The sequence below is a fragment of the Petromyzon marinus genome, chromosome 44 (genome assembly GCF_048934315.1).
Source record: "Petromyzon marinus isolate PM22_M1 ecotype Great Lakes invasive population chromosome 44, UKy_Petmar_22M1.pri1.0, whole genome shotgun sequence".
Classification (NCBI taxonomy): Eukaryota; Metazoa; Chordata; class Hyperoartia; order Petromyzontiformes; family Petromyzontidae; genus Petromyzon; species Petromyzon marinus.
In genome coordinates, this window is record NC_133710.1 from 5553228 (window position 1) to 5580071 (window position 26844).

At 56.6% G+C, this 26844-nt stretch overlaps 1 protein-coding gene across 2 annotated transcripts; it reads right to left on the reverse strand.

The window, feature by feature from the left end:
• On the reverse strand, window positions 1-26844 carry LOC116951895 (serine/threonine-protein kinase PLK3). 2 transcript variants are annotated; one of them, XR_012946863.1, is made up of 17 exons: window positions 26594-26844; window positions 22584-22766; window positions 21245-21352; window positions 19757-19873; window positions 17528-17657; window positions 16251-16338; window positions 14991-15086; window positions 14042-14240; window positions 11655-11823; window positions 10997-11070; window positions 8952-9417; window positions 7968-8051; window positions 7476-7659; window positions 6620-6755; window positions 5941-6057; window positions 1619-4460; window positions 1-1579 (listed from the first exon to the last, which is right to left on the reverse strand). XR_012946863.1 is itself a non-coding variant. In XM_032970723.2 (16 exons), the coding sequence occupies exons 2-16, from the start codon at window positions 22665-22667 to the stop codon at window positions 4278-4280; spliced, it is 2235 nt and encodes a 744-aa protein (XP_032826614.1). In that variant the 5' UTR covers window positions 22668-22766; window positions 26594-26844; the 3' UTR covers window positions 1-4277. The 2 variants fall into 2 exon arrangements, 1 of the variants encoding a protein (XP_032826614.1); XM_032970723.2 differs by having other exon boundaries at window positions 1-4460.

Here is a 26844-nt window from a genome sequence, read left to right on the forward strand (position 1 = left end):
TATGATAAGAAAAGACGCACCCCCTTTATTTCAACCACTTAAAAAAATCACAGCACGTTTTCATTTTGGTGTTTAAAAAAACAATCTCTCCCCCCCACCCCCTTCCCCACCCACCCAGCATTAAATAAAATTCCCGAAAAGCAAATAAATTACGCGCACGCGAAGGAAAAAAAAACATTTTACGCACTTTTGTCGCCAATTGTTTTTGTTGTCGAAATTACACCGGAGTTCGGGTGCACGAGACTGCCCGGAAATCCACGGTCGGAGAAAGGTCGACGAAAGGTCGGCAAAAGGTCGGCAAAAGGTCGGCAAAAGGTCGGCAAAAAGTCGGCGAAAGGTCACCTTAACGCCACATTTGCAATAAAGTGCTTCATCCAAACCCCTAGAATCACACATCTGTAAACCCATACTTAACCGTAATAATATTGTTTAAACGACAAAAGATACACACCCCCCACCCCCCGACCGATTTGGGGGGGGGGGGGGGTTGTGGGCAAAGTGTTGTCAGTGAGCACCGATAGAAGCCGGCACGGCGCCCCAGAGGCTGGTGGCATGGCCGGTACCACACGCCACCGGTCAACCTTTGTCTTCCCCCAGTTCTCACCGTTACCACGCGCTCACACACCGGAGCCCGTGCAGGAAAACTCCGGTTAAGGCAGAGTCGACCTACAGGAGGAGGAGGAGGCGGATGAATCCGTTCCAAATATTTTCACCGCCGACCTTCGGAACAGAGCGGGGATAGAAACTCGTGTTCCAGGAAGACACGAACGACAAAGATCCCCCACAGCAAGCATTAACAGACTGTTTGGGGCAAGTGCTGTTTCGCGAGCATCACCTACGAAGGCCTGCACGGCGCACGAGGGGGTGGGGTGGCCAGCACCACGCCCGACCGCCTTTGTCTCCCCCAGGTGGCGAAGTTTACACACCGCACTCATTTGAGGCGGAGTCGACCTAGGGGAGGACCAGTACCGGTTCAGCTAATCCATCACCGGGTGTTGGCCGTGAGCAAGAATTGAACTCGCCGGGTTTCGTAGCGCAGTGCGCCAAGCACTGCTCCGGCCTAACACACAGACACGCACGCCTATCAAATAAATACTCTGCGGGCCTGGGCCACTAATGTTGGGCTCCACAGCCCCTGTAAACATTGCTTGAGGTTGACCTTCATTAGTATTAAAAAAAACAAGGCCATTAGGATATGCACTGAACAGCCATGCAATAGGTGTACGGGGGTGGGGTGGGCTGAGGATCATTAGGCCCGTAACGTCACACAGCCCCTGACGTCACAGCCCCTGACGCCACAGCGGGTACGTAGCGCACGTGCGCCCAAACGCTGCGCCATCGCTGTCTGCCCCTCCCCCCACCCCACCGTTTCAACCGCGTCATCACAAAGGGTGAAGGAGACACTGGACCCCCCCCCAAACCACACAAGGCACGCAAAGGAGTGGTTAGTGCACAAATCGCCAACACGCGGGAAGGGCGTGTTGCGTTACAACGCAGGGCACACACACACACAACAGGAACCCCCCCCACCCCGCCGCTTGCCGCCGCCACAAAATCTACCGACGGAACTCAGGGTCCCCTAAGGTTCACGGATGGGGGGTGGGGGCACAGTCGGCGCCGGAAACGTCCGGACAAATCTCATCATCTCGCACGCTCCTCCCTGGGCGGTGACAGAGTTTGGGATGAGCCGACGTCGAAATCAGATCGCGGACAGAGGTCACGTGGAGAGGCAAAGCCGCCCTTCATAGAGAGCGAGAGATTTTGCTCTCCAACAAGCAGAGCTTACATTGACCGAGTTACCGGGTGGTGAATAAACAGACCGAAAAGATTCGTGATTGAATTAATGAATGAAAGAACCGGGAAACTCTGTCTGCCCCCCCCGCCCCCCCCCCTATTCCTTTTCCAGCCACCCAAATTTCCAGGTCGCAGACGGTGCTCTTGCGTTGCTGGCGACGTTTGCTTTGCCGTCGACACCGCTTGGCCTCAGAACGTTGCCGAGCGCGAGTCGTGGCGTTCGGGGTGGGGGGCCGTGCACGTCAACACAAGCGCGCTGGCGGAGTTACAAGACAAAACGGCAGACATTTTTTAAAAAAGGCGACAAGTCCCGAGGGGCCTTTCTTCTGGAGGAGAACAGCGATCGGGCGAAACGATACACGGTGGAGGTTGGGAACTCGCACGGACGAGAGGATTCAAACCTAAAACGCAGGCCTAAGGGTCTGTAAGGCTGCTTGGGACAGTTGGAGGGGGGAAAGAAGCTAAGGGGGGGGGGGGTGGGGAGGGTTGGATTTTGCCACCCTGAGGTCACGAAAATCCGGGACATTGCACGAGGAAGGATGCCGTGCGAATACCTGGAACGAGGGGAGAGATCGACAGGTGAATGCGTTGCCTTGAGTGGTGGATTGTTGTTGTTGATGTCGCACAACTGACAAAAACCAGGCCGTTTTAATGTCCCGGGAAGAGTCACCAGATGCAGAAAAAAAAGGACAACAGTGTGACCACCTCGACAAGAGGACAATCTTGGGAAAACCAGGGACAGGTGGGCAGCCCCCCTAAGGAGAGAGCCCCCCGCAGTCACAGGAGACTATCCCCCTCCCCCCCTCCTCCAACACAGGCTTCACCTGAGGCCTACAACTCCTTCAGTAACAGGGTTCTCATCATCAAGTGTAAAAAAAAGACCCGTTTAGACCCAAAGGACATTTAACAAAGTGCAACATCTTGAAAAATGGTTACCTACACGACCTCCCAGACTATTTTGTGTTCAACTTGATGGCTACTGCGTGAAAAAATTGGCGTTGGCCCTAGGTTTGGTACAAACAGACTTTGCCGTGACTAGGCCACAAAAGGAGGCCTTCTTCTCTAAATCAAAGTTTAAAACAACTTCGATTAAAGAGTTGTCAACGTGAGCAGCCCAAGTCTATGAATCGATTAGATTCAACTTCAACAGTCATCCACATGGCTGCAGACTCCCTCCCCCGCCCCTTGCACAACACGCAATGCATTGTGAGAACACGGCCTACAACAGGCATTTGCCATCACAGGAAACTTTTAAAAGGGCTTACAAGTTTGGCTGGCTGGCTGGGCTGGAGCGAGGGACGGCCACACTTCCAATTGATCTGCTGGTTTAGGTTGCGAGATATAATTAAAATTTATTTTCGCATTAGTTTTCAAATGACCATCATCGATAGTCATGGCCAATTCACTGCAAGATTAAGGCCTCCCCCCAAGCCGCCACCACCACCACCACCACCTTCCACAATCCTGCGGTGTAGTTTAATAATTGTAACAAAACTGGCCCGGATAATCTAATACCGCACGTGATAACAAATAGTGTTGACAATAATGCATTTGTTTTGGCTTTTAAGTTAACTGCAACTACTGTAAGTCGTATCTACGCAAGGCAGGAACCTTTCGGGAATCTCAAGACTCCTTTGCAAGAGAATGTTCCCCCCACCCCGCCATGGGGGATGATGTTCGTCAAGTTATATTTGTGTTATTTTAAAAAAAAAGTGTGGGAGGGAAGCTGGGCATTTCTGGTGCAGGGATTGCACTGAAAAGCTCCACAAGCGGAGTTAGTTTACCAACCTACTTGCTATGCTAGCGTCTAGTAGCTGGTGCTCCGCTGGGAGGTACAGATCACGCGACTCGCACTCACCCCCCCCGTCCTCGGCAGCATCCACCGAGGGAACTGGCCCTCATTTGCATATCACTTTGAATAATTCGTAAACAAAACGAATCTCAGGATTAACGGTCATAAGCGGGCCAGCGGAAGAAACGATTTTTTTAAATCTACGCGCAGGGAACGAACGGATAAGTCGGTAAGCGGATACATTGACGAGTCGCTCAATGAAGGCGCTGAACGAATGGATATGCGAAATTCAAAATCAATGGACAAAAAATGCATCAATGAACGAGTGAATCGGTCGCGGAACGTATCAATTGGGCAACGAGATGGCTGACAGCCGTCAATCTGGTGTTGGCTACTGGAGCATCGTGACAAGTAAACAAATTATTAATTGGCTGATAAATAAATTGGTAAAATCGACCAAATCGAATATGGGCACAAAAGAAAATTGATGAATACGCCAATGAACGTTTCAATAACGACTTAATCCAGTCGCTGAACGATGGTGGCCGAGTGGACTGACGACCAAATTGAACACCGTTCCAAAACGAATCCAGGAATCGGTGACCACCGATAAATCACTTGAGCGAGCGAGCCAGCCTCGGGCCAACAGGCGCACACTCAAGGACACGAGGCAGATGGGCGGGCGAAGTGGCTACCGCAGGAGTTTGCGAGCAACCTGCAGGCGATAGCGCAGCGCGGGAGAGACTCCGTGCGCGTGCAGCGAGTCGAGCGGGCGCGTCGTCACGGCACGCTCCTCGTTCACGAACGTCAGGAGCCACCGGTCGCCCGCGTGCCGACTCAGCATCACCTTCGTGTGGTCGCCAAAGAAGTTCACCTGTCATAGGGGAGGGGGGCGGGGGTAGTGGTGGGGGGGTGAGAAGGGCACAAAAAGATGCACGCAGAAAATCAGGATGTTTAACACGTCGGGTTTCGCGACCAATATCATCCATAAGAGGGTTTTTTGTTGGGATAGATCGCGTAAATATCTAAGTGTCGTTAAAACCCGCCACCACCCGACATGGACAACTAGTAAGGGTTGTCATGTAAGCAGAACACTCGTCACGAATTGGCATGTTATAGTTGTCGGGTGGTGGCGAGTTTTAGCGACACATTTATATATTTACCAAAAAAACTCTATTATAGAAAATCAGAAGATGTATTTATAACCGAGGAATCCGATGAGCTGTGAAGCTATTTTTTGCTCCACAGATGTCCAGTTGCATGTAATGTAGAGTTAGGGCCATTGCACCCACACTCACCACCCTCCATTCGCTCTTCACGCGACAAATCGTTTCTGGTCGCTGGTTGGCGGTAGAGGGTTGTCATCTTTTTTTTTTTAATGTCTCGCCCTCTCGCCTTTTGGTTGGTCCCCAGATGGTTTGGGGGGCAGGGAGCCTGTTCCCCATCTACCCCCCCCCATGCTTTTTATAACCCGGTTTTGGCTTTTGTTGACAATGTGTGTGATGTAAAATCGGGCCCCGCAACATTGCTTTGATTAAAAAAAATGTAATATACATTTCAAAAATGAAATCTGGCATTAATACACAGCACACCCAAACCGAAAGGAAACCAATTATGAATCGTGAATACTGTACTGGTCGTTGTAAACCTTCGTAGGAATAGCGAGTTAGTTTAGGTTGGGGGGGGGGGGGCGCCTGTAGCATATGTTATAAAGGGGCCCTTAAAAAAACTCTAAAACATATGAACACCCATTTTTCACTTGCATAGTAAATGAATTGTATTTTTTAATTTGCTATACAGCCAGATAATACGACAAATCGCTAACCTTTAACACCCAGTCGTTCATAAAAGTCGAAGGCGTTATAGTACTATAGTCATAGAGCAAGTGCAGAATCGCCGAACCGGAATTGATAGCTTGAAAGCATTTAGCGCGGGGCCTGTGAAAGTGTGGGGCCCCTAGCATACGATACTTTTGCTACTAGGATAATCCGGCACTTTTCACGCAGGGCAACCGGACAGCACCTCAGAGTGCCTCGAGTGCAGATTTAAAAACGCGGCGTTCAGAATATTTCGGCTGCTGTAAACGTCCACGTGGTAAGCCGCGTCATCGTCAAGCTATCCATTTGTGGCCAGGTTGCTTCCGAAAGAGAGCTACATAGCCCAGTGGGGACCCTGCCTGATAACATAAATATAGTTTTAGTTTTAGCTTGGTGCTCGAAAGAAAACCCCCTGCAATCAATCATCGGCTACTCCAGCCGGCTCTGCCAACCGACTTGCTGTACTGTCACCTTGCTGGGCAGGTCTTGTAGGTTCGGGGGGGGGGGGGGGTGGGGGGGGGCGGGCTACCCTCCCACCTGCAGGACGTGGTGGCTGAACAGCAGCAGGATGGCGGAGTCGGTCTTCTTCCACTTGAGCAGCACCGGCTCCGGGCCGTCCGAGGGCTCGCTCGGGGGAGACGGGAGGTCAGCACCCTGGACAGCGAAGACAGCCTTAGATGGACCGTGAGGGGGAAGTGCCGCGAGCAACGAGCAGCGCCTGCCAAAGCCGGCACTGTGGGCACACGAGGGGGTGGGTGGCCGGCACCACGCTCGTCCGCCTTTGTCTCCCCAGTGGCGATGTTTACTGCACGCCACACTCGGTGCTCGTTTGAGGCCGAGTCGACCTCGGGGAGGACCCAGGACCAATTGAGATCATCGTCACCGGCGTTGGCCGTGAGCGGGAATCAAACTCGGGTCGCCGGGTTTGTAGCGCAGCGCGCCAACCGTTGCCCTTCCACTCCCCACAGCACGCAGACACACACACACACGGGTACGCACACACAGAGGCAGACACACACACACACGGGTACGCCCACACAGAGGCAGACACACACACACACGCACGCACGCACACACAGAGGTAGACGCACACACACACACACGTACGCACACACACACGTACGCACACAAGGGGGTAGACGACACGGAGCAACCGCGACGGGTGGGCGCACACGGGTAGACAGACGCACAGGAGTGGACAGACACAATCTCGCACCTCCACCAGGTTGTCCTGCATGTAGCGTGCGAGGTAGCGCAGGACGCTGGCGTGCGTCGACAGCGGTGCCGCGACGTCCGGGCCAGGGGGCTCCAGCAGCACGCTGAGCCGCCCTCGCACGCACGCGTGGATCGTCCTGCAAGCACGGGGGTCACGCGCAGGCCACGGGGGTCACGCGCAGGCCACGGGGGTCACGCCCAGGCCACGAGGGTCACGCCCAGGCCACAGGGTCACGCCCAGGCCACAGGGTCACGCCGAGACCACAGGGTCACGCCGAGACCACGGGGGTCACGCCGAGACCACGGGGGTCACGCCGAGACCACGGGGGTCACGCCGAGACCACGGGGGTCACTCGAGCAGAGGTCGCAAATTCAGTCAAAATTGAATGGTGGTGGTCGTGGAGGTGGTGATGTAGGATTGATGGTGGTGGTGCTGTAGGTGCTGGTGGTGCTGTAGGTGCTGGTGATGTAGGATTGATGGTGGTGCTGTAGGATTGATGGTGGTGGTGCTGTAGGTGCTGGTGGTGGTGCTGTAGGTGCTGGTGGTGCTGTAGGTGCTGGTGGTGGTGCTGTAGGTGCTGGTGCTGGTGGTGCTGTAGGTGCTGCTGGTGGTGGTGCTGTAGGTGCTGCTGGTGGTGGTGCTGTAGGTGCTGCTGGTGGTGGTGCTGTAGGTGCTGCTGGTGGTGGTGGTGGTGCTGTAGGTGCTGCTGGTGGTGCTGGTGGTGGTGCTGTAGGTGCTGCTGTAGGTGCTGTAGGTGGTGCTGTAGGTGCTGCTGGTGGTGCTGTAGGTGCTGCTGCTGGTGGTGCTGTAGGTGCTGGTGGTGGTGCTGTAGGTGCTGCTGGTGGTGGTGCTGCACCGGCGGTCGTGCAGCTGGCGGAGGTGCGTGGCGTCGTTGAAGAGGACGGCGACGCTGCGGTCCGACAGCTGGTAGCCGAAGCCGTACTTGTTGGAGTAGTCGATCCACTTGACGGCCCAGAGCAGCGGCGGAGATTCGGCGCCCGGCGGTGCCGCGGCCGCGGCCACCTCCTCCCAGCGCGGCACTGAGCAACCGCGCGACGGAGCAACTGCGGTGAGCAACGGCAACTAACCGTGACAAGCGACAGCAGAGAGCAAGTGCGACGGAGCAACAGGGGGCGGGGGGGGTCGAGCAACAACGAGCAAAGCCTACGAACCGGGGCGAGCGACGGCAGAGAGCGACCGCGATCATCCGCGACGGAGCAACCCGCAGGGCGAGCAACCAGCGGGCAACAAGTGACAACGAGCAACGGCAGCGAGCACACCAGCAGTGGCCAAGCAAAATGAGCAACCACAGCCATGAGCAACCCCGCAGAGGGTACACGCACCGTACCCATCTGCGTGGACTCCAGGCACTGGTTGAGCAGCTCCAGGAAGGTGTTGGTGATGCTCAGCAGTGTGTCATTTCCCATGAAATCTGGGAATGTTAAATATATATATACAACTACATGAATAATGACAATATTTGAACATATGCATAAATATATATTTATATTAGAAATACCCGCGTATTTTTTTTATTTATTCGTGTGTGTGTATATATTTTATATATAGAGAGAAATTTCTATTTTACAAAAAGTACCGGCTGGGAATTGAACTCGTGTCACCGGGTTGGTAACGGAGTTTTTTCAGCACCAACGTTACCACCCAGTGTGCAAAAACAAAGACCCCCCCCCATGTAGCCTTAACAGACTGTAGCCTTAACAGACTGTTGGGCCAAGTGCTGTTAAGCGAGCACCTATGAAGGCCGGCACAGCACACGAGGGGGTGGTTGGGCCATCACCACACCCGGCCGCCTTTGTCACCGGGTACTCAAATGAGGCCGAGCAGACGTAGGGGAGGCCCAGACCCGGCTCCGAGCGAGCAACACACACACACACACGCGAGCGCCCATAAACTCTACGCATGTGCAAGATAAACCCAGAGAACAAAATTTCGATGCACAGAGAAAATCAAACCCAGAGTTGACTCGGAGCTCAGTGGGGAGGTCACTCCTCCTCCTGTGCTGCGCCCACTGTCTCGAACTCATTTCCTTACCCCCCCCCCCCCTTCCGCTGTCCATGCTGTCGACCTCCTGCCCCTGTGTGAGTCTAGGCTCTAGGCCTTCCTTTTATCATTCGCCTATGACCCAGGCTGCCTTTAGAATGTAAATTATCCCCCCACTGTTTTTCTTTGCGAGCCCAAGGGCCTCCCGTGTGTAAATACACTGACCCCCCCCCGACCCCGCCCCCAGCACCCCGACCCCCACCCCCAGCACCCCGCAGCCCCCAGCCCCCCGACCCCCCCAGCCCCCCGACCCCGCCCCCAGCCTCCTCACCTATCGAGTCCGTGGAGGGGGGCGCGGCCGCGCTCAGAATCCTCACGGTGCCAGGGGGCGGCGGCAGCGGCGGCGTCGTCGGCGTGGTGGCGCCCGCTTGGCTCGCGCTTGCCCACGGTGGCGTGGTGGTGGTGGCAGCGGTGGTGGTGGCAGCGGTGGTGGCAGCGGTGGCGGCAGCGGTGGTGGTGGCAGCGGTGGTGGTGGCAGCGGTGGCGGCAGCGGTGGTGGCAGCGGTGGTGGCAGCGGTGGTGGCGCCGCCGCGCGGTGGAGAGGCGGCGGTTGGGGAGTCTGTTGTGGCGGCGGCGGCGGCGGCGGCGGATCGTGGCGAGGTGGCGGTGGCCGTGCCGGATTGCTGCGGCAAGCCCGGGGCATCGCGCACCCACGAGTCGCGGCGTCGAGCGCGGCACTTCCACTGCAGCCACGTGGGGACCGGCGACAGCGGCGGTTTCTTGCTCCCGGTGTCGTCCTAACCGCGGGGGCGGCGGCGGTGGGGGGGGGGGAATAGTAACCGCGCAAATTATAACCGCGCCGACGCCGTTAATCGCGGAAGTCTAAAAATCGGCGTCACGAACGACCCAACGATCGGTGAACCCTTCCTCACGTTCCGACGACGTGCGGGCACGCGCGCCCCATCACCTTTCCCCCTCCGGTTCCGCTCCAATCACAGTCGTTCGATTCGGAGCGGCATCGGAAGCAAAAGGCTTGCTCAGCTGGAGGGCGCCTGGCACAGCGTCGGCGCCGGCTATCGTAGAGCGCGGGCGGTTTGTGCCGCTTCGAGTTCTCCGCGGGGAGTAACGTCGTCTTTAAAAAAAAAACAGGGGCGCTAAATAAAATAAATAAATTTGCTTACACAATCTTATTCAAATTCACGCCGAGCCGCACGCTCCGAGATTCCCAGCGGCGAACGGGAAGACCCGACAACAACCACAACCCCCCGCCCCCTGCATCTTGCAAACTGTCTCGGAACGAGGAAAAGGGGGTGAAAAATCTCAGAAAGTTCTGTGGGGCGGGGGGGGGAAGCCCGGCCCCCCTCCCCCCCCCGCCCCCCACCTAGAAGCGGAGGTCACAGAGCTCCCGCCGAGATCGATCCCCTTCTTCAAGGGCGACGTTCCGGGCTGCCCACAGCAGGGGGCAGCACTAAACCACCCGCGCGTGTGCGCGTGCGTGGCCACGTGACGATCACGTTCGCCGCCGATGCGGGTCAAACTCGATGTCTCGCTCATCAGAGTTGGGACTTCCAGAGGTCAAAATTAAGTGCAGAAACACCCCCAAGTCAATGAATGATTTAAAATGTTTTTTTTTTTATATTGGTGAAACATATGCATGCGTTTATTATCAAACAAAAAATACGAGAATATGGTTTTCCCCTTTAGTCAAACAAAGAATGCAAACGTAAAAACTCTGATGATGCACCGTCTCTGGTGTGGACCAGTCAGTTTCAAAGACAATGCATCATATTATCAGAGCACCTTTTTTTTTGCATTCTGACCACAAGTATTGTGATTAATGCAGTGACGTGATTCCTTGTAAAAAAAGGTTTCAGTTTGGTGTTTTAAACATCTTAACGCAGCTGTTTTGTTGCCAGAAAAAAAACGGGAAAACCTATTCTCGTATGCACACGTTGAAGCCCTTTCTGGCAATAAAACACGTGTTAAGATGTTAAAACACCAAACTGAAACCTTTTCACAAGGCATCAAAAGTCTGCATTAACCACACCACACAGTGCTTGTGGCAGAACACGCAAATAAACATGGCATGGGTACGTGCGGCAAATGAAGACTTGGTGTTTTTAGTTGGTGTTTGAACATCCTAACACCTCTTTTACAGCCAGAAAGGGTAAAAATCTATTCTTATTATTCATCATTTTGGATTCTGGCAAAAAGGTCCCTAGGGGTATGGTTCTTTTAAGCTGACCTACTCATCCACTCACCCCACCTTGTGCACTCAACAACCCAGCCCCATGCTCACCGAGGCCATCCACCTCATCACCTGACGCATCCACCCCCCCCCTCCTTCGCTCACCCCCCCCCCCGCTCATCCCTCACCTCCTTGACGCGCAGCAGCAGCGCCGTTCTCCTCGCCAGCTCCTCGGAGAAGGACTCGTCCTGCTGCTTTACATCTGCACGGCGGGGGGGGGGGGGGGGGGTGGGGAGCAGCGTGACCACGTGCTCACGTCTCGGGGCAGCAACATCGCGCATCGATAAGGGCCGTGATCTATCCACTGCTGTATAAAAGCCTCTCCCCCCCCCCTCGCCGGCCCACCCCTCCCCCCGGCCCCATCCCACCGCAAAAGCGTCGTCATCTCCAGCGGCCGCCGTGTGATGCAGCAGCGGCGGCGGCGGCGGCGGCCCCGGCCAACGACGCCACTCCTCATCTCCCAGCTGGTGGAACGTCGTCCCCCACCCCCCCCCCCCCCCAACCACGAACACGTCAGGCCCCTCCGATCATCCAGCAGTGGCTGGAGCACGGCTTCTATTGTTATACATACCCCCTCCCCCCCCCCCCAAATAATGGGCTCTTGCACTACCCCCCCAAAACTCTGTTACTGCAAGACACATCACCACCTATAACCCTCCACAACCACCGCTCACCACGCCCCATCCCCCCACTTCCTCCAGCACCTCCTCCCCCCCCCCACCACATCCCACCCCAGCGCCCCCCCTCCACCCACCCCCCCCTCCCCCACTCTGCGGTGACACCGACCGGCGGGGGCCGTGTCGCGGCTCGCTTTGTCGCCCCGGCCGCTGCTGCCACCGCTGCCGAAGATGAGGTCCCGCGCCCGCACCAGCAGCGCCCGCGGGGGGCTCAGCTCCTGCGGGAAGTCGGGGGGGCAGTAGCAGCAGCTGCTGGACAGTCGCTCCGGCGTGAAGCCCTGGGGGGGGGGGGGGGGGGGTAGGAAGAGAAGAGAGCGCGGGAACGGTCACCACGTGGGCGGCGTGGCTCTTTAAAAAAACGTTTCAGACCAATTAGCGAAACGCTAACGAGCGGGAGGAAACGCGAGGAGGAGCGAACGAGGTGGAGTTCCACTTTTTGTTTTCCCTGCGACGGATTCTCCTGGCGAGCCGGGAGTTCTGGCTCTTGCTCGTACACCCCCACCAACCCATCGGTGCGTGGTGATCCACCAACCCCTGCTGCTGCCTCCACAGTGCTGGAGGACTACAGGCAGCAGTGTGCAGCAGCAGCGTGCAGCAGCAGAGCGCAGCAGCAGCAGCGTGCAGCAGCAGCAGCGTGCAGCAGCGTGCAGCAGCAGTGTGCAGCAGCAGTGTGCAGCAGCGTGCAGCAGCAGCAGTGTGCAGCAGCAGCAGTGTGCAGCAGCAGCAGCAGCGTGCAGCAGCAGCAGCGCTCAGCAGCAGTGTGCAGCAGCAGCGTTCAGCAGCAGTGTGCAGCACCAGCAGCAGCATAGTGCAGCAGCAGCAGTGTGCAGCAGCAGCAGCGTGGCCACCACTGCTGCCCGGTTGCCCACAAAAGGACAGAAGCGTGAAGCGCCGCGTGGGTGAAGGTAGGGGGTGGGGGGAGGCGACCTGGGTTATGAAAACCCGCAGCAGTCACCGGATCTGGCACGGGATGTCCTGGGCACGGGGGGCCGCGTTTGGTTTGCCGGCGGCACGCCCCCCTCAAAACCACCACCACCCCTTGGCAGGGGAGACCCCCGCGTGATGAAACGGGATCCCCCCCCTCTCGGTGAGAAAAGGCAATTCCCCCCCCACCACCCCCCCACCACCCTCCCCCCCCCACCACCCTCCCCCACCCTCCCACCCTCCCACACCAAGTGACGCACGTGGAGGGCCACTGTTAGCGACTGACGAGGCGCTAACGAGCAAACAGGCGAAGCCGTCTCCCGTCCGTGCGTCCGCCAGCGGGGGGGGGGGGGGGGGAGTGGGGGGGGGGGGGAGTGGGGGGGGGGAGGGGGGGGGGAGCGGTTTGGCGGCGCTGCTCCAGGGACCCGGCGGGAGTCGGACCTCGCGTCGCCCGCGGCAACCGGCGCCCAAGTCCCCCTGGGCATCCCCCCCCACCACCCCCCCGAGGTCGATTCAACGCCTGGCGCGGTGGGCGTCAAACATCGGCACTGGGGAGACGACAAAGGGGGGGGCGGTGGTGGTGGTGGCCACCACCCAACCACCTCGTGTGCCGTGCCGGCCTTCGTTAAGTGCTCCCTCGCCAGCAGCACTTGCCCCAAAAGCTTGTTAAGGCTACCCGGGGGATCTTTGCTCCCCCCCACCCCACCCACCCCACCCACCCCACCCACCCCACCCACCCCACCCCACCCACCCCACCCACCCACGTAACGCATCCGGAACACATCCACGCCGCCTTACACGAGCACCCGGGGTGCCGTGTGTGAAATGTCATCGCTGGAGAGACAAAGGCGGCCCCGGGCGTGGTTGCCGACCACAACCCCCATCGTTCGCAGTGCCGGAATTCGTTTGGGTGCTCGCCATCAGCGCTTGCCCCCTAACAGTCCGCCGAAGGCTATAGGGGGTGGTGGTGGGTGGGTGGGTGGTGGTGGGTGGAGGGTGGTGGGTGGAACCCTTCGCCACCTGTGTAAAGAAGGGGTGGTGGTGGGTGTGTGGTGGGTGTGTGGTGGGTGGGTGGTGTGTGGGTGGTGTGTGGGTGGTGGGTGGGTGGGTGGGTGGAGGGTGCTGGGTGGAACCCTTCGCCACCTGTGTAAAGAAGGGGTGGTGGTGGGTGGGTGGTGGTGGGTGGGTGGGTGGTGGGTGGAGGGTGGTGGGTGGAACCCTTTGCCACCTGTGTAAAGAAGGGGTGGTGGTGGGTGGGTGGTGGGTGGAACCCTTCGCCACCTGTGTAAAGAAGGGTTGGTGGTGGGTGGGTGGTGGGGTGCTGGGTGGAACCCTTTGCCACCTGTGTAAAGAAGGGGTGGTGGTGGGTGGGTGGGTGGTGGTGGGTGGGTGGGTGGGTGCTGGGTGGAACCCTTCGCCACCTGTGTAAAGAAGGGGTGGTGGTGGGTGGGTGGGTGGTGGTGGGTGGGTGGGTGGGTGCTGGGTGGAACCCTTCGCCACCTGTGTAAAGAAGGGGTGGTGGTGGGTGGGTGGGTGGAGGGTGGGTGGGTGCTGGGTGGAACCCTTCGCCACCTGTGTAAAGAAGGGGTGCTGCAGGGCTCCGTCGAGGCCCAGCCTCTCGCCGGGCGCCAGCCGCAGCAGGCCTCCGAGCAGCGAGCGCGCCGAGTGCCCCAGCGTCGCGGGCAGAGGGTAGCGCGCCTCGCGGATGCTCCGGTACGTGTCGCGCAGCTCGCCCGCGTGAAACGGGGGGCGCCCCACCAGCAGTGTGTAGCTGTGGGAGCGGGGCAACGGGGAGGGGGGGGCACATTGTGGGTATTGGGGAGGGGGGGGCGAGGGGTTGTGGTGAACGCAGAATTCGAGGCACGACCGCCGTCAGAATTCGTCGCGGGCGCGGCCGCTCGTCACGGAGAGTGGGGCGCGGCGGCGGGGTCAGCCGTTGGGAGTTCAAGGTTCAAGCCACGGGCGAATGTTTGTCGAGGTTAAATTAAGCCAGGCCACGCTGGGATTTGGACAAGGGGCACGGCACCACCGCTTGCCACCATTGACCGCAAGGGCTCAACATCGCCTGCCGATGACTCGCTGCCCGAGACTTGCAACCACCGCTTTAAAACCTGGCCAACCAGAGAACGCGGACCGTTAATGTCCATCGACTTATCGCTACAACAACAGACGACTGCGTACATTTACGGCAGGGATGGGAAAAATATGTTCCCCCCACCGAGGGCCTAATACCACTTTCAATCCACCCCCCCCCCCCCCCAGTCCCACCTGGCACATCAGAGCCGAGTCAGCACGGTACGGCTGGTTTTTCGACTGGCTGCGACATCCGAATCTGGCTCGGATTGGTGGGGGCCAAGCAGGGCAAGGGCTAAAGGTTCCGCTCGCGGCATTCGTCACGCATGTGCCACGTGCGTGTACGTCACGTGCGTGTGCCACGTGCACCTACGTCACGTGTGCCACGTGCGTGCGTGTGCCACGTGCGTGTGTGCCACGTGCGTGTGTGCCACGTGCGTTGCCGTACACAATGCAGCCAAACGCCCACACGTCGGCCTCGCGCCCGTGGCCCTGCTTGTTGAGAACTTCCGGAGCGAGGTAGTTGGGAGTCCCGCAGATCGTCCTGCAACAGACGACGACGATGTTCACGACGACGACGTTGACGATGACGACAACGATTACGACAATGATGACGACAACGACGACAATGATGACGACAACGACAACGATGATGACAACGACGACAACGTAGGTGCGCACGAGGCCGCGTGGCGCGACGAGGCTCCGAGGCAGAGGCCACAAAACGCTTCTGCACCTCGCTGACACCGGTGGTACCGTAAACCGTGTCCGAGCTGCACGCTGTCAAAAACTAAACTGGTTCTACTTTATTTTACCAGGCAAGGCCCACGACGAGCTATGCGGCTCTTCTTTCACAAGCGACCTGGCCATCACAAATGACAGCTCAGCTAAAGTGGCTCCTCGTCATCGTGTGGAAATTTAAAGCAGCCAAATAAAGAATTAAAGCTTTCGTGACTGCATAAACTACTCAGTGGTTTTTTTTTCGTGCAGTTTAACGCTCTCTATGTGCTGCGTTGATGTCACCTATTTGTTTTTAACACCTGATGAAGATCGCTTGTGTTGCGGTCGAAACTTCGTGATTTATTTTAATATAATTTTATTGTATTTCTACATACGTGACTTTACCGAAAAAAACAATGAGCAGCCAAGTAAACTCTGAAACGCGTGACGTCGATTCTAAACGAGGAGGGAGAAACTGGAGGACCCGGAGAAGAATCCATGCAAACTCCAAATATACAGCAGCAGCAGGCATCACAGGGTCGGGATGAAACCCACGACCTCCTGTGTGCCAGGCGAGGTAGTTAACATCTCCTAGCCACCGTGATGATGATGATAGAGACACGCAAACTCCAAATATACAGCAGGCGTCAGGGTCGGGATCAAACCCACGACCTCCTGTACATCAGGCGAGGTAGTTAACATCTCGCCGCTGTCAACGCCACCACTACTACCACCGAAACGAAGGGGAAATTAACGACACAGCCAGTGGTGCGAATATGGCCAGGCCACCCAAAACCATGGAAATCATCGATATTGATAGAGACCCATAGAGACCATCGATAGAAATGTATGTAGAACTTATTGTGCACCGTACGTAGCCAACCATGCTAATCAACAGAGACCTATAGATAAACAGAGACCCATAGAGACACACGGTCAGGGACGGGGTGCGAGTGAAGCGTGGGGGGGGGGGGGGGGTGTCTGGCACCTCTTCTGTTCCACTCCCTCGCCGAGCCTCATCGCGAGCCCAAAGTCTCCGATCTTCAGCTGCATCCGCTCCGTGATGAAGAAATTCCCTGCCGAGATGAACAACGGTCGCACGGTCCACACTGGCACGCGTGCGGACACGTGCAGGCCACGGGGCGGGTTCATAGCGCAGTGTGCTAACCGTTGCGCCACCGCCCCCCCCCCCCCCCCCCCCGTAAGTACACACGCGAATATCCCTGCCCCCGCTTCAGCCTCAAATGAGTACCTAGTGCGGTGTGCAGTAAACATCGCCACTGGGGAGACAAAGGCGGCCGAGCGTGGATGCTGGCCACCCACCCCCTCGTGTGCCGTGCCGGCTTTCATAGGTGCCGCTCGCTAACAGCACTTGGCCCAACAATCTGTGAAGGCTATACGGGGGATCTTTGTTTTTTTTGTGTGTGTGTGGAGTGGGTGGTGAGAGTGGCTGGGTGGTGAGTGGGTGGAGAGGGTGGGTTGGAGTGTGTGGTGGGAGTGGGTGGTGAGAGTGGATTGAGAGGGTGGTTGGAGTGGGTGGTGAGAGTGTATTGAGAGGGTGGTTGGAGTGGGTGGTGTGAGTGGATTGAGAGGGTGGTTGGAGTGGGTGGTGTGAGTGGATTGAGAGGGTGGTTGGAGTGGGTGGTGTGAGTGGATTGAGAGGGTAGTTGGAGTGGGTGGTGTGAGTGGATTGAGAGGGTGGTTGGAGTGGGTGGTGAGAGTGGCTTGAGAGGGTGGTTGGAGTGGGTGGATGGTGTGAGTGGATTGAGAGGGTGGTTGGAGTGGGTGGTGTGAGTGGATTGAGATGGTGGTTGGAGTGGGTGGTGAGAGTGGATTGAGAGGGTGGTTGGAGTGGGTGGTGAGAGTGGATTGAGAGGGTGGTTGGAGTGGGTGGTGTGAGTGGATTGAGAGGGTGGTTGGAGTGGGTGGTGTGAGTGGATTGAGAGGGTGGTTGGAGTGGGTGGTGAGAGTGGATTGAGAGGGTGGTTGGAGTGGGTGGTGAGAGTGGATTGAGAGGGTGGTTGGAGTGGGTGGTGAGAGTGGATTGAGAGGGTGGTTGGAGTGGGTGGTGAGAGTGGCTTGAGAGGGTGGTTGGAGTGGGTGGTGCGAGTGGATTGAGAGGGTGGTTGGAGTGGGTGGTGAGAGTGGATTGAGAGGGTGGTTGGAGTGGGTGGATGGTGAGAGTGGATTGAGAGGGTGATTGGAGTGGGTGGTGTGAGTGGATTGAGAGGGTGGTTGGAGTGGGTGGTGAGAGTGGCTGGGTACCCAGCTTGATGTCACGGTGCACGACTCCGCATGCGTGGAGGTACTTGAGCCCCGCCACGATCTGCTGCAGGAAGTAGCGCACCTCGGGCTCGGTGAGGAACTTCCGCGCCTTGATCACGTGGGCCAGCGACTGCACCGGGGGAGGGATGGGAGCGACCGGAGGGGGTTTGTATCACGAGGACGACGGGGATTCCACGACGGAGGTTTGGTAACCGACGCGGTGCGAGCATCACGCCCTACCAACGGCTTTGCCCGGCCACCCCCGCCCGGTCCCCGTAACACGTGGGGGGGGGGGGGAGTGGGGGGGTTCGCGATATCTCCCGTAGAGACGACGTGACAAGGGCCCAAGTCACGTCATCGGCGGACTCGCCCCAGCAGAGAGAACCGGCCACGTCGATCGAAGGGGAGTTCTCTCACGCGGTCGCTCTGCGTGATCTGTGGGGGTGGTCGCGATCGCAAGAGAGGATGCGATGAGGGGGGGGGAGGGGGGGGCTGAACTGCTGCTCAACTCTGCAGTTAAGCGCTGAGAGTCTGGCGTGCGAAGAAGTGGGGGGAGGGGGGGGGGTTTCTCCCTCTCTCTCTACGGTCAATATGCACGAGAGTAATAACCGGGGCGGCCCGCCAGATTCGACCCGCGAATTTTTACAACGGATCAGAATCAGAATCTTTTCATACCGGAGCGATCCGATGGAGCTATGAAGCTTTTTTTTTTTTGGCCCCCACAGATGTCTAGTGGGGGCACGGGTTCAGAACGTCACAACAACAACAAAAACGCAAAAACACGACAGGAATGCAAAGTAGAGGAGACGGTGAACAAATCGCTCGCCCGTTCTTGGCTTTCCACCCCGTACGCTACAACCCCAGCAACAAGCAGCCCTGGGTGGTGGTACGGGCCACCGACACCCGCCCACTCTCGCCACGTGCCCCGGGGGCCTATGTTGTACTGGCACTTCATGGATCATGGCCGTTGTTGTTGTTGTTTTGGGGTTTTGCTCGCACGTCGGTAACTCACGCCGGCGGCGATCGCCGTTGCAGGACGGAGACCAACCGGGAGGGCCGCTACGAACCCGGCGACCCGACATCGATTCCCGCTCACGACTACCGACTACGATTAACTGAACCGGTCCTGGGCCTCCCCCCCCCCTCCCCCTCCGCGCGCCCCTAGGTCGACTCAGCCTCAAATATTTGTTTTTATTTAATAGAGCGCAGTTCATGCCAATTGCATCCCACAGCGCTATATGACTACCTGGTGCGGTGTGTAAACATCGGCACCGGGGAGACAAAGGCGGTCGGGCGAGGCGCTGGACACCCACCCCCTCGTGTGCGTTGGCAGCAAGTGCTGCTAACTTGCCCCAACAGTCTGGTGAGGCTACGGGGGGGGGGGGGGGATCTTTGTCAGAGACCGGTGTCGGCAGCTCCCCCCCCCGCCCCCCACCTCGAGCCGCCAGAGCCGCGAGGAATAAGCACGGTGGTCGTGCCGCGAGTGGTGCTCCCCCCACGAGCCCGGTGGAAAATTCCCCCCCCCCGATCCCTCACACCCCCCCCCCCCCAAGATACCCACACTGCACTTCACCCTTTCAACAACACCACCGCCGGCTCCCCTCCCTCCCTCTCACCACCCTCCCCCTCCCCCCGACCGCCACTCCACCCCATTCCTAGGACTGTGGTGGGGAATCCTGGGGGCTCCCTCCCAGCAAGGGGCCCGAGGGAGGTTACAGGGAGGGGGGGGGGGGGGTCGGGAGTGGCGCTTGCTCGTAGCTGGGAACCTGGGGATCGGCGCCACGTGGATCGACACGGCGGAGGCCCTGCACGCACCGGCTTTGGTGCTGGCGACGGTGGGTTTGGTGCTAGTCACGGTGGGTTTGGTGCTAGTCACGGTGGGTTTGGTGCTAGTCACGGTGGGTTTGGTGCTAGTCACGGTGGGTTTGGTGCTAGTTGTGGTGGATTTGGTGCTAGTTGTGGTGGGTTTGGTGCTAGTTGTGGTGGGTTTGGTGATAGTCACGGTGGGTTTGGTGCTAGTTGTGGTGGGTTTGGTGCTAGTCACGGTGGGTTTGGTGCTAGTCGTGGTGGGTTTGGTGCTAGTCGTGGTGGGTTTGGTGCTAGTCGTGGTGGGTTTGGTGCTAGTCGTGGTGGGTTTGGTGCTAGTCACGGTGGGTTTGGTGCTAGTCGTGGTGGGTTTGGTGCTAGTCGTGGTGGGTTTGGTGATAGTTGTCGGGCAGTGCTGCTCACCCGCCGGCTGCAGTGCTCCAGCAGGAGGTAGACATTCTCCGCGTCCTGGAAGTGGCAGTGGAAGCGGACGACGTGGGGGTGACGCAGCGTACCGTGCAGCTCCACCTCGCGCTCGACCTGGACCACCAATTAGTCAGTCACCCACTCGCGCATACACTCGCCCACCCACTCGCGCATACACTCGCTCATACACTCGCTCACCCACTAAACGCACACACTCGCTCACCCACTTGCGCATACACTCGCTCACCCACTCGCTCACCCACTAAACGCACACACTCGCTCACCCACTTGCGCATACACTCGCTCACCCACTCGCTCACCCACTAAACGCATACACTCGCTCACCCACTCGCGCATACACTCGCTCACCCACTAAACGCATACACTCACTCACCCACTAAAACGCATACACTCACTCACCCACCCAGGATAAAGTTGGTTGTAATCGCCAGCGAAACGTCGTACTCAAATTGTAAACGTGTACGGTAGTAACTGGCACGTTTTGTTCGCGTGGGGGGACCTCCCGTCCAGATTCCATCCCGCCCCCCCCACCCCCCCGTCCTTCCCTTCCTTCCCTTCCCGGATTCGCATTCACTCGTCGTGCGCGCGTTTCCGTGATCTCCGTGGACAGTCGCCGCCAAACCGGTTGCCACAACGATGGGGGGGGGGGGGGGGAGGGGGGAGACAGTGGGGGGGGGCAGGAGACGGGGGGGTGGGGGGGGGGAGACGGTGGGGGGGGGCAGGAGACGGCGGAGGCAAGGAAACGGTGGGGGGGATGGGGATTTATTTTCAGCGTGGCTCTCCGTGGTTTTCCAGTGCATCTGTAATCGGCCCCTGGTCCTTTAGATGTCATTAACAAGAGTTACATAATTGTCCAGTGTAACCCCCCCCCACCTCCCGTCTAAGGAGTAACTATAAATGAAGCTCGATCGTGCGAGTAAGAGAGAGTCCTCTTAAACCGCTTTCCCAAAGCACATCGGGGAAACGGGAAATATTTTAAAGAGTAGAGTTTTGGGGGGGGGGGGGTTATTTATTTATCGCAGGCCCCACGCTTTATGGCGCTTGGAGGCCCCGACAGCCGACGGTCAGCTCCGAACAAAAGCGGTAAAGGCGCAGCCCCTGCAACTGCTCTCGATCGCCACGCCTGCTGGCCAAAGAGGCCTCCACGCACAGACGGAATTTGTTGTCAGCAGGCCGGGACGCCCTCGAGAGAGAGAGAGAATCGCCTTGGCTCAAATCGGCTCTACGCGCGAAATAAACACCTCTTTCCTCTGCCACCGATAATTATCAATGATCATGAACACAAAAGGTGGCGAGCCCGTTAAGGATGCAATGGTAAAACGACGAATACGACGGAGGTGATGATCACGAATGCAATGACCAGTGACGACGACGGAGACAGTGACGACGACGGAGACAGTGACGATGATGACAGTCAACGACGACGACGAGTGACGATGACGACAGTGACGACGCTCACCGCACCTTTTCGCGCTGGTAGGGCTTGGCGATGCGCGAGTGCGGGATGACCTTGATGGCGTAAACCTTATGCGTGGCCGTGTCCGTGGCCTCGTAGCACCGCGCAAAGCCGCCCTGCGTTCACACAGAGGCAAAGGATCCACCCCCCAGCCCCCGTCGTGTAGCCTTAACAGACCGTTGGAGCAAGTGCTGTTTGCGAGCGCCTACGAAGGCACGAGAGGGTGGGGGGGTGGCCAGCAACCACGCACGGCCGCCTTTGTCGCCACAGCGGCGATGTTTACACACCGCACCAGGTACTCATTTCAGGCCGAGTCGACCTAGGCGAGGGCCCAGGACTGGTTCAGATAATCGTCACCAGTGTTCACTGTGAGCGGGAATCGAACCCGGGTCGCCAGGTTTGTAGCGCAGCGCGCTAACCGCTACACCACCGCTCCCCTTACTAACCACTAACCGCAACACTACACACACAAAGACAAAGATCCCCCAGGTAGCCTTTCAACAGGCTGCTGGGGCAAGGTGCTGCTAGCGAGGAGCAACCTGCGAAGGGCCCGGAGGCAAGGCACGACGAGGGGGTGGTAAAAACCCACGCCAGGCCGCCTTTGTCTCCCTAGTGCCAATGTCCACAAACCGCATCGAAGAGGCCCAGTCAACATAGAGGAGGCCCAGGACCCCCTTCGGATATTCGTCGCCCGATGTTTGTTGCAAGCGGGAATGGAACTCGGGTTGCTGTGTTCATAGCGCAGCGCGCTAAGAACCACTCCGTTCAAGCCTCGGGGGGGGGGGGGGGGGGGTGGTGGGGGGGTCTCCACGAGTCCCTGCGTCAGTCATTGGTAATGGACCCGAGACCATCAACTCACTGCACTTGAGAACCTTCTCAAAAAAAATCACTGGCGGGAGGCGAGACCCGGATTCGAAACCCAGACACTCGGCAGTTCCGGCTCTGCCCTATGACCCCAAAGCCCCCCACCCGTTAGGGGATCAGGGCTTCCGGGGTTCGGGTCGGGTGTGCCGGCTACGGGATGGAACTCAAGGTTGGGCTTAGACGAATTGGGGTGAGAAGAATTGGGGCTAGGGGATGAGGTTCGAGGGTTTAGGGGGTCAGAGTTGGCAACAGGGTTAGGAGTTGGGAGTTTACAGCATCTCGCGGAAATACCTGGTGCATAGCGTCTCCATAGCGTCTCCATAGCATGCGACGGAGATGCTACGAACCAGCTGCCCTGTACACGCGAGATGCCGATACGGACACGCTACGAACAAGGTATCTATACGGGCGAGCCGCTGCTATCGAGACGCTGTAGGGATGCTGTTGGCAGCTGGGGGGAGGGTGGCGATGCTATGGACCCACCTTGCCGAGTAGTCGCCCGCGGATGAACGATCGCCCTCCCGCTGCGTCCGTGATGAGCACAGCGGGCGAGTCGGCCGGGTTCATAATGGCCAACCGGATCGAGTCCTCGCCGCCTCCACCTCCTCTCTTAACTCGCTCTCTCTCAACAACCACAACAACTCTCTCAATCTCTATCGCAGAGGCCTGCGCACAAAGACACACACGCACATCACAGATATTTAATTTTTTTTAAAATCAATCTGGTGACGGCTACTGCTTGTTAATGTGTTGGCAGTGGTGGGGCACAAGCATAACAACAACGACAATTCAACGCGTTCACGAATGGGGGAATATAAATGACCGTCTACCCTTGCGCGAGACGGCAGCAGCAATGTCCAGGAGGGTAAAGGTCAATGTGAAATGTCTGCTTTAAACCAAAGACAAAGGTCCCGCGTATAGACTCAAGACTTTTGGGGGCAAGTGCCGTTAGCGAGTGCCACCTATGAAGGCCGACACGGGCACACAAGGAGGGGGGGGGTGGGGGGCAAGCACCACGCCCGGCCGCCTTTGTCTCCCCAGTGGCGATGCTTTTAAGCACCGCACCGGGTACTCGTTTGAGGCCGAGTCCACCTAGCGGAGGCCCAGGACCGGTTCAGATAATCGTCACTTGGCGTTGGCCGTGAGCGGGAATCCAACTCGAGTATAGTGAGTGACACACACAATGCACCTATGAAGACCGTGCCGGCCTTCATAGGTGCTGCTCGCTAACAGCACTTGGCCCTGCAGTCTGTTAAGACTATACGGGGGCGGGGGGGGTCTTTGTCTTTGCTCATGACGATGGTGATGATGATGTATGAACCGTAACTAAAGTTAATCATTTTTCTCTTTGGTTCTTTCGGTAAAGTCACGTAGAAAAAAAATAGCATACGACGTTTCGATTGCAACTCAAGCAACCATCATCGGGTACAAATGAATGAGAAAACAAACATGGTAAACTTAGAAATATAATGCAATACAACACAGAGAGTCGGCCAACACAAGAGTCCACACCCCACCTGGTTGATTACGTTCCTCCAAAGATTGTTAAATTTGAGAGAGACAAAACAGAGACAAGGAGCAATCTTTGGAGGAACGCAATCAACCAGGTGGGGTGTTGACTGTTGTGTTGGCCGACTCTCTGTGCTGTATTGCATTAGATTGCCAAGTTGACTAGGTTCATTTTTTGATTTAAAGCTTTCGTGACTGCAGTAATTCATATTCTTAGTTTTTTCGGTAAAGTCACGTTGAAGAGAAACAACAAAATAATAAAATATATATAAAACAATAAAAAAATTCTCTTCAACGTGACTTTACCGAAAAAACTAAGAATATAGGTTTATTTTATCATTCATTTGTACCTGATGATGGTTGCTTGCGTTGCAATCGAAACGTCGTATTCTATTATTTAATTTTTTGCTACGCGACTTTACCCAAAGAACCAAAGAGTAATTCCTGCGGTCACGAAAGCTTCGAATTTCGTTTTAAATCATGCCTATCTTGCACGCACACACGCACACACACACACAAATTAGTGCGAGGTTACAACACAGGCCACGACTGTGCGCGCTGGGTGTGACATCGCCACTCACAAACCCCCAACAGTCGCCGGAAGCAAATCTCAGCGACGGACCACGAGGATGATTACGGATGACGCTTTCACATTCATTGTATTACCACGGTAACATTAACGCCAATCATCTCGCATAGATCTTTCGGCACAAGATACTAATCTCACACACACACACATCTAATTTCACTGGCCACTTAGCTCAAACAATAATCATGACTTAAAGCTTTCGTGACTGCAGTAATTCATATTCTTAGCTCTTTCGGTAAAGTCACGTTGAAGGGAAACAATAAAATAATAAAATATATCTAAAGCAAAAATTATATATTTTATTATTTTATTGTTTCCCTTCAACGTGACTTTACCGAAAGAGCTAAGAATATGAATAATAATCATGACCATCATCATGGCATGGTGGTGGTGACGCAGTAGGGGGCACGGGTGGTGCATTGGCCAGTCGTCTCATTCAGTCGACCCGTGGCACCTGCCGAGTCTGCCCCGTGACCTCCTGCCAGCGGGCGTTCGACAATTCACGTGGCCTCAAAAGGTGCACCTAGCCTGGCACGAGCGCCGCGGTGACGTCACCGCCACTTAGTGCCGAATGGCGGTTGTTGTTGTTAGTGGTGGTGGTGGTGATGTTGACGCATTTGCACAATAACTTAATGACACCGAAAACTCGATCGTCCACCTATCTCAACCGAGGGTGTAAAACACCGACGTCAAATATGCACCCCGCGAACCCCACATCACTTAGCCTAATCAGGAGAAGCGATAGAGAGTCGATGAAGAGGATGATGGAGGTGATGGTGTTGTATTCACAGCCTCTCCCCAACGAACATCAACCCAAGATGAATAATAAATAATTCATAACAGTAAATTCTCATTCAGAAATAGTACACGTTAGTTACCCAGGAAAGCCACAAGCTCTCTCTCAAGACTTTTTCAGGAGGGTCCTGCTACATTGAGGATGCTTGGCCAACACCACAGTGTCGCATTGTACGTCGTTATTGTTGTTGTTTTATGTAGCTATGGGAGGAGGAAACCGGAACCGGAGAACCCGGAGGGAACCCACGCAGAGCGGGGAGAGGTGGAGGGTGGTGTGGAGAATAAACTGGAGAATCGATCCCCAGGTTTTTTCTTCGCGCAGAGGCACGCGTGTTACACACCACGTGCACTGCCACCCCCACACACTCCTTGGTACCCGACCACCGCTTTTACACACGGAGAGAATCGTGAGCAACGATACCAGCAATGCAGAGGATGGTGGTTGGTGGTGGTGGTGAGGATGGTGGTTGGTGGTGGTGAGGATGGTGGTTGGTGGTGGTGAGGATGGTGGTTAGTGGTGGTGATGGTGGTTGGTGGTGGTGATGGTGGTTGGTGGTGGTGGTGAGGATGGTGGTTGGTGGTGGTGATGGTGGTTGGTGGTGGTGATGGTGGTTGGTGGTGGTGAGGATGGTGGTTGGTGGTGGTGATGGTGGTTGGTGGTGGTGGCGAGGGCAGTCCATATCGGGCGGGTGCGGGGCTCGGAGCAAACCACCCACCGTGTGCCCCCCCCCCCCCCAAAGTGCAGGGCCCGGGACGGTCACCCCGTAGCCGGGGGTCGGCTCCGATGGTGATGTTGTGAGCATAGCGGAATAAACTATTCTCGCTTGCACGGATATCTTAGCAAAATATATATATTTTTAGGAAAGACATCCGATTTCATATCGCTCAGAGGGGTCAGCAGAAACAATACAAGACGATGATGATGATGATGGCGGTGGTGATGGTGGTGAATCGAAAAACGAATTGGCTCTATTCTCTTTGCCGAAGTTCTATCCCAGCCCAAGGTTTAAATATAACATTGCAACAAGGCGCAGCTTACAACCCAACCACAGCTGATGATGATGATAACAATAATGAACGATTGAAGAAAAGAATGTACAGTATGAACAAAGTGAATTCACTACAGTTCTCTCTTTTGCAAATATATTCATCTCGGCATAAGAGTTTTTTTTTATTTTAAATGTATACATCCAAATTGCACTCATTACATCCAACCACCACGACCGATTATTTAAACAATGCAAGATGATAGTGGTGGTGATATGTTAAAATATAATTCACCCCATTCTGCGGGGCGTCCGAGGGCCCCCCAGCCCCCCCCCTCTCTCTCGCCCCTCTCCTTCCTTGTACCCCCCCCCCCACACACACACTTCAGCACAAAGCGGCAGCGAGACATTCACACCACAACAATTCCTCTGGATCACAATCATGACAACAGTAATAATCCATCATCACCAACACTCATTAGCGTGGTCATGTATTTTTGTTAAATAAAATATAACCGCATCATCGCCGTTCTCTCTCTCTCTCTCAGCCCACACACACACACAACCTCGTCAGAATGTTTTAAATCACAATGCGATTCGCCCGCGACGCTTGCCTGCAAACACCAATGACGCTGGTGGTAGTGCCGACGCTGACGACGGTTGCTGTTGTCGATGGGAAACGCTGCTGCTACTGCTGCTGCTACTGCTGCAGAACAATCAACGGAATGCAAGAATGAATGGATGGATGTCTTCACTGCGTCTCTCTCTCTGCGTCTCTCTCTCGCTCCCTGCCGCTCCTCGTCTCAGCGGCTGGGGTGCTGACGTCATAGCCTATATCGAGCCTCTGGGCGTGTGACGTCACCAT

Coding starts and splice junctions, on each gene's coding strand:
- LOC116951895 (XM_032970723.2), bottom strand. CDS start 22,667: ATGAACCCGGCCGACTCGCCCGCTGTGCTCATCACGGACGCAGCGGGA. Junction 21,353..22,583: donor GCGGGCGACTACTCGGCAAG/GTGGGTCCATAG, acceptor GTGTGAACGCAG/GGCGGCTTTGCGCGGTGCTA. Junction 17,658..19,756: donor TGGAGCACTGCAGCCGGCGG/GTGAGCAGCACT, acceptor CCCCCGGTGCAG/TCGCTGGCCCACGTGATCAA.